The following is a 6,805-nucleotide window of genomic DNA, read 5'->3' as shown; positions in this document are numbered from 1 at the left end:
CATACCCAGGCTTTCATTTAGGTTACCCGAGTCATGGCCCATAGCCTCGATACCCAGGCTTTCATTTCGTCTGCGCGGAAACATGGCCCATAACAATTGGTCTGTGCCCCACAAATGGGTCTCGACCCACTGTTTGGGAATTTGGGATTAGTGCACAAGTTACTCATCAATGCAAAGTGGATATAGGATAGAGGATGTTCTTTACAATGAGAAAATGCTCAAATTGAATTAAGAAATGTACATGTATTATTGTTTTTCAATGCATTTGACGTGTAGATAATTTCTCTCATTTACAGAACATAGCTATGCTACACTGTTCTCCTTCAGTTGCATTTACATCATGACATAGTGTTTAACCCTGCGTTTCTTCCAGGTATGTGAGGAGCCTCCCTCCATCTGTACCCCCATGAAGGAGCCGTTCTCGCCCTTGAGCAATGTCGTCTCCACTGAGCCGTTCCGGGGATGCTACGTCCGCGCCCAGCCATTTGATGAGTTTCCCTCCAGTAACCGCCGCTATCTGCCCCCACAGGTCAGCGCTTCCATACCTGACACAACTGACCCTATCTGTGTGAGATGTATTTACATTGAGTGTCGCAAAATGTTAGATAGGTGGTAGGAATAGTTTAATTGACGAAACATTTTTGACAGCCTGAATCTTTAATGCTGATCTTGACAGATTTCTTTGTTTTTGTGGTACTAAAAATGTATCATCTACTACTACACAGCAACTAGTATTGTGCTAAAAGAGACATGGGGAGGACTGTGATCATAGAGATGAGTGTTTTGAACCAAGGTCATGCAGAAATGTAATTAATGTAAAACTAACAACAGATTGTGCATAGGCTTTTTATCATGTTCCATGGTGACTTTTTAACACAAGTCTGTTGTAGTAATTGGCCTGATTATGAATATATTCTATTCTTATTAATATTCCCGCAGGTGTCCTTCAAATCGAGTCGTCACGTCAGTTTCCACATGGACGAGGAGGAGATCGTTCGGATTAATCCGCGCAAGGACGTGCTCATCCGTGGCTATGAGGATTACCGTCACCCTGTCATGTGGAAACAAGAGACAGAGCGCGAGGACCCTGACTTCCCCACTGCCTTCCACAAACTGGACAGTAAGAAGTGTGAGTACCTCTTCCCTGAAGGCCCCGGTGGGGAGCTACACTCTGGCCCGGGCATGGGCATGGGGACGGGCATGGGGTTGGGCCTGGGCAAGGACACGTCCATCAAGACCCAGCCCTCGCCCCTGCTCAAGTCCAAGAAGGGCCGGCGGCGGAGGGAAGATGGAGAGCGCTCGCGCTGCATCTACTGCACAGAGATGTTCAACCACGAGGACAACCGGCGGGGGCAGTGCCAGGACGCCCCCGACCCCATCAAGCAGTGCATCTACAAAGTCAGCTGCATGCTGTGCGCCGAGAGCATGCTCTATCACTGCATGTCCGACTCTGAGGGCGACTTCTCGGACCCGTGCTCGTGCGACACATCCGACGAGCAATTCTGCCTGCGCTGGCTGGCCCTGGTGGCGCTGTCGTTCATCGCGCCGTGCATGTGCTGCTACCTGCCGCTGCGCGCCTGCCACCACTGTGGCGAGGCCTGCCGCTGTTGCGGGGGAAAGCACAAGGCAGCGGGGTGACCCGTCCAACCCGAGACACTGGGACACCCACAAAGCTAGCTAACACACAGGAAGTGGATAAAAGCGGAAATAATAAGCCGACATCCTTGTTTTCATTCCCCCTCTCAGACGGGGGTGACACGTTGTTGATCCCCAGCTCTGAGGGCTTTTGGAGATTTCAGTTTGCGTTTGTCGCCGACAAGCAGCAGCGGAGGACAAACCAATATGCTTTGCGGGAGCTCTGAGCATCAAGCTACGTTCAGGAGCTTAACCTGAGGAGGAGGTGTTGAGATTAACAGACTTGGAGATATTACTAAAACACACCAATACTGTACACACGCACACACACACACACACACACACACACACACACACACACACACACACACACACACACACACACACACACACACACACACACACACACACACACACACACACACACACACACACACGTCTAACATTCACTCATTCATAGACAAAACCAGGCCACAAATGTCAGGACTCTGCTACAAGTAACTTGTAACTTTATGAAGGAAAATTGTCTTTTGTACAGAGAGCGGAACCTAAATGACAAAAAAAGAAAACAAATTTATTATGCGTAAAGAAAAAAAATACTTGCTGTTTGAGTATGCTAAAAGGGATATGTTCTTGCTTTTTTTTGGTGAATTTGCAGTCGGGTAACAGTGGCCTTTCCTTCACGGCTCAAGCATTTGCTGACAATGTAATTATTAGACGGAGAAAGTGCACTAGAAATTGTACCCCAACCCTCCCTCTTAAAAGGTAACCCTCTCAAAATCTAGTGGTACATATACCATATTTAGTGTAATTTAACATTTGAGAGATGTTGCTGTGGTGGATGTATAGCTATGTGTTTCCTTGCTTTCTTTTACATCGAATGTTAACACAAAGAGAACATCACAGCTTGTTTTTTTACGGTACGGTACGCTGAAGGTACGGCATAGCTCTTGACATTCATTTAGATAATAGAATGACTTCCTCGTCTTTCTGAGGTGATTTGGACCATGTGATTGCATTCCAACAGAAAGGGATTGATGCCATGACTAGAAGGGAAAATGGTAACGACCTACCATCCTCAATCCCCTGCCCCACAGCCCAAAAATAGCATAGTGTTTCCACATCAACAACTAGTATTAGAAACCTCATAATTGAGACCAATACACCACAATATAATTTACTTTAGCAGATTTCAGTTCTTGGCCCCGTTTGTTGGCTTAATAGTGAACCTGGTGTTTTTGTTCCATTGTTGTGATTTTTATTTTTATATTATGAACCTGAAGCTGAAATTTTGCTCAACCAGCAAGTTTTGTTTTTGGTGAATAATGGGTTTTGAGTGGTCCTTGGTGAAATGATGAGGCACTTAAATTAGACAAATCTTTGAAGCAAATCCTGAGGTTTTTAGGATTAGACTGTAAATAAAATTGACCACTTGAACTCCTAATTTGGCATGAAATAAACCCACCTTGAAAGCACTGGTCTACAAGCTTTGGTTACAGCACCCTCTCCAAATTTACAGAAAGTACTGTATGTTTGTCTCTTGTAAAGCTTTGTTCTTGATTATGTAATGTAGTATTGCTTATAATGCTATCATAGAGTCTATTCCTGACAGCTGGTCCACAGGAACTCCTGGCATGTGTCACGTGACCATTAACCAAGTCCTGAATGAATGGGTGTGTAGTTTTCAACGTTGAATACTTTTTGCTATTGACAAAGCATACAGCTATTGTGTGCGTGCATAGGTCTTCGTATGCACTGGCGAGCAATGTCAAATAATGTTACCATGTGACGTGGTTTGACTCCTAACAATGTGCTCTGTTTCCCAAAAAGCATCTTAACATTACTGTTGACCCATTTGCTCACAGTCAAATGAAGATAATACTTTAATATTAAGACCCTTTTTGGTGATTCCAAGCCCTGATAGAGTTATAGGTAGAGTGAACTGTTAAATCCCATTTCCTATCCAAAGGAACACAGCCAATATAACACTGCAGATATAGATAAGCCTTGGTGGAATTAACAGCTGTCGTTGACTTGACAATTCTAAATATTTTTTAAATATTAATTTTGATTAACCCCCAAACCCCTAACTGTTAATTTAGGAAATCTGGCTACGATAACGCTGACATGTGTTCAAGCTAAAAAATAAATACAAAAGGCATTGGTTGCTTTTTAATTTTTGACATTGAACTTAGCACTACTACCATATACCGCTTAATTTATATTCTGCCGTACGACGGAGTCGCACGCCATAAATAGCGAACCTACAAGCTCACAATGTGTTTTGATCTCCGAAGTGTGACTCCATCGTACAACGACATATAAATCATGCTGTAACTCCTTCCAACAGATTATGCACATCATGTCCCCTGCTGTCACCCCTGGTGGAAGACAGTGGCACTTCAACCTCTGTAAAAGACTGGATCAGAGGGGCGGGGGCAGACTCATTTATTCCCTAAAGTCCACCTCTGTAATGCCTACTGGCACCAATGTTCTCTTTACTTTCTATGCAACCTTTTTTAACATGGGAAACTCACTGAACTCTCTAGACTGAGTCAGTGACGGGACATGACACTTTAACACTCTAGGGTAGACCCCCACCCCATCCCACCCCCTGGTACCAAACTTCAAACACCTGTAAATACTTAACACTATATTTAAATACTGATAATAATCCCAGTTGTTGTTATTGTTTTTTCCTTTCCTGAAAATTTTAAAGATAGAGCTGTATTTATCGCTGCTGTCAGTATATATAGGCCTACTGTAGCTTCAATTGACAGCATTATGTACATAGGTCACCTTTTAGTATTATTTCACATTGAAAAGTAGAGGGCGTTTGATGGAAATGGCTATTGAGCTTCTAATAGAGTCTCTCTCTAGTTTTGTACGGTGAAAGAAAGGAAGGAAGGATAGTGCTAATACGGTACAGTAGTGGCAGTCCACTTATTTCAAAAGAAAAAAAAAGTTTGATATATATAAAGCTGCTAGATACAATCACTAATTTTATTGTGTGGAGAGAGAAAATCAGCTATGAAAGACTGTTAAAACAATACCTAGTTCTGCAACAGCTTATAACCATGACCATGAGTGTTTTAACGGGTTTGATCGCTGTGTGTGCATGTTTGATGTGCACATCATTGTGCTTGTACGTGTGTGAAGGCATGCATGTGATGCGAGTGTGTGAATGAAATTGTATGTGCTATCGTGTGTGTGTGTGTGTGTGTGTGTGTGTGTGTGTGTGTGTGTGTGTGTGTGTGTGTGTGTGTGTGTGTGTGTGTGTGTGTGTGTGTGTGTGTTGGCATGCATGTGCAGTGTGTGCGTCACTGAATGGTGTGCCTGTTGTTATAACCTCCCATTGTAATTGGATTGCCCTGCATGAACAGTTAAATCCTCTAAGTTAATTCAACTTGTGAGAGTGTACAAATGTAACTAAACGTACCCGTAAGGGTCCATTTGGTTACATTTGTATGAGTTACAAATACATAAATTAACACTGAGGGTTTTTACTGTGTATTGCAAGCTGAACCAAGGTTTGATGAACCTGATTAAAACTTGCTGGCTGAGAAGCAAAATGTAGGACGTGCATTTATACAAAGTTTAGAAAATACGGAAATAACACCTTTTCATTCTGCATTAACCAGCACAGTGCAACTTCCTCTCATGTACTGTATTATATATGCAACACGTGTCTGTCCGCTGTAATATATTTTTTTATTTTGTACCTGCATTATGTAAGGCTTCAGTTTTTAACCACTTTGCTGCTAGTCTTTTATCTTATTTCAATCTTGGAAATTGTGCATATCTTTGGGGAATGCATACGTACAAGTGTACATTCTTGACATTGTGTAGATTAAAAAAAGAAAAAAGGCTATATAAACATGTTTCTCTTCAGTGTATTGTTTTAAAAAGGTTACCTTTCACAAACAGTTGAGTGGTTATATTTCAATCCTCCAATGCTTTTGGTGCACTGATGATATATGTAAGCTTTTTCTCATCTTACAACACTTTGATGATGTAACATTTGTGATTAGTTCTAAATAGTGGAAGACATTTGTGTTTTTGAAAATTGCAGTATAAATGGTACTCTAACTATTCTGTAAACACTGCCTGTTTTCTTTCTCTCTCTCTCCTTTTTCCTCTTCTTTTTTTCTTGTGCATATTTCTTTCCTGTGCATCTTTTCTTTGGGTTTCTTAGTGCCATCAGCTGTTCACACCCTGACAACCTCCAAAAAGTGCCTCACGTCCATCTAATGCTTCGTTTATACCCGGTCATGTGACGCTGCCGCATGCCAAAAGTAGCAGATCCACAAGCTCACAACGCGACGCCAGATGGCGCATTGTGAGCCTGTGCATTGGCTATTTTTTTCAGAGAGCGACACAGCCATATGACAAAGTATAAACCAGGCTTTAGTTTCCATCTTACAACTTAACAACTCTTGTTCTGGTTCTATTGGTTTATATACGTCTAGGTATTTCTATCATGGTTCGAAAATACCAAGTATATGATGTAAAATTTATAGTCCAATAACTCATGTCATAGTTGTATTTTCTTTATACAGATGTAGCTCGTTACTTTTCATAAATATATAATGTAAATATGCATACATATGTTTGTAACTGTTTTTATGTTACATCATACACTTGTAATTTGACATATCAAATAACATTATCATAATAAAATGGTGAGTTTTAGTCTTGTTGTGTTGTCATTCTTTTTTGTGTTGTCTTTTAGAGACAAACCCCAAGTGAACTACAACATTTAAACTGGAGAAAATAAGTGATAACATAACACAACATAACATAATAGGAAATGTGGTGGAATATACTGTGTATACAACACACACACACACACACACACACACACACTGACACACACCTACCTGACTAATATGTTATTAGTCAGGTGCTACGATGCGTATGCCCCTTAGCAGCATATGATATGACGTCATATGCTGGCACGGGACATACGGAAGCAGACCGTGCAGGTATGTTTTCCGTCATGCTACGAAGTGTATGTCCCATGACGTGATGAAGATATGTACCAATGCCAGGGTATAATTGGTTTTTGATGGTGACGTAATGATGATATATATCAGTGTCGGGTGGATTAAAGGGACATACGCATCAAACCACCCGAGTAACCACAGTATACCACTAATCAACTCATTAT

The 6,805-nt window shown here is 41.6% G+C and overlaps 1 protein-coding gene across 1 annotated transcript in view; it reads left to right on the top strand.

Moving 5' to 3' along the window:
- Positions 1-6,327, top strand: part of spred1 (sprouty related EVH1 domain containing 1) — a 49,802-nt gene extending 43,475 nt beyond the window's left edge. The window contains exons 5-6 of the mRNA XM_083791902.1: positions 374-529; positions 940-6,327. Of these exons, the coding sequence (XP_083648028.1) occupies positions 374-529; positions 940-1,638 (855 nt within the window). The 3' untranslated portion in view covers positions 1,639-6,327. The remainder of the gene's footprint in view (positions 1-373; positions 530-939) is intronic.
- Positions 6,328-6,805: the final 478 nt, after the last annotated feature.

The sequence above is a fragment of the Protomyctophum parallelum genome (assembly GCF_964188405.1).
Source record: "Protomyctophum parallelum genome assembly, chromosome: 20".
Classification (NCBI taxonomy): domain Eukaryota; kingdom Metazoa; phylum Chordata; class Actinopteri; order Myctophiformes; family Myctophidae; genus Protomyctophum; species Protomyctophum parallelum.
This window is presented reverse-complemented; position numbering and strand designations above follow the sequence as displayed.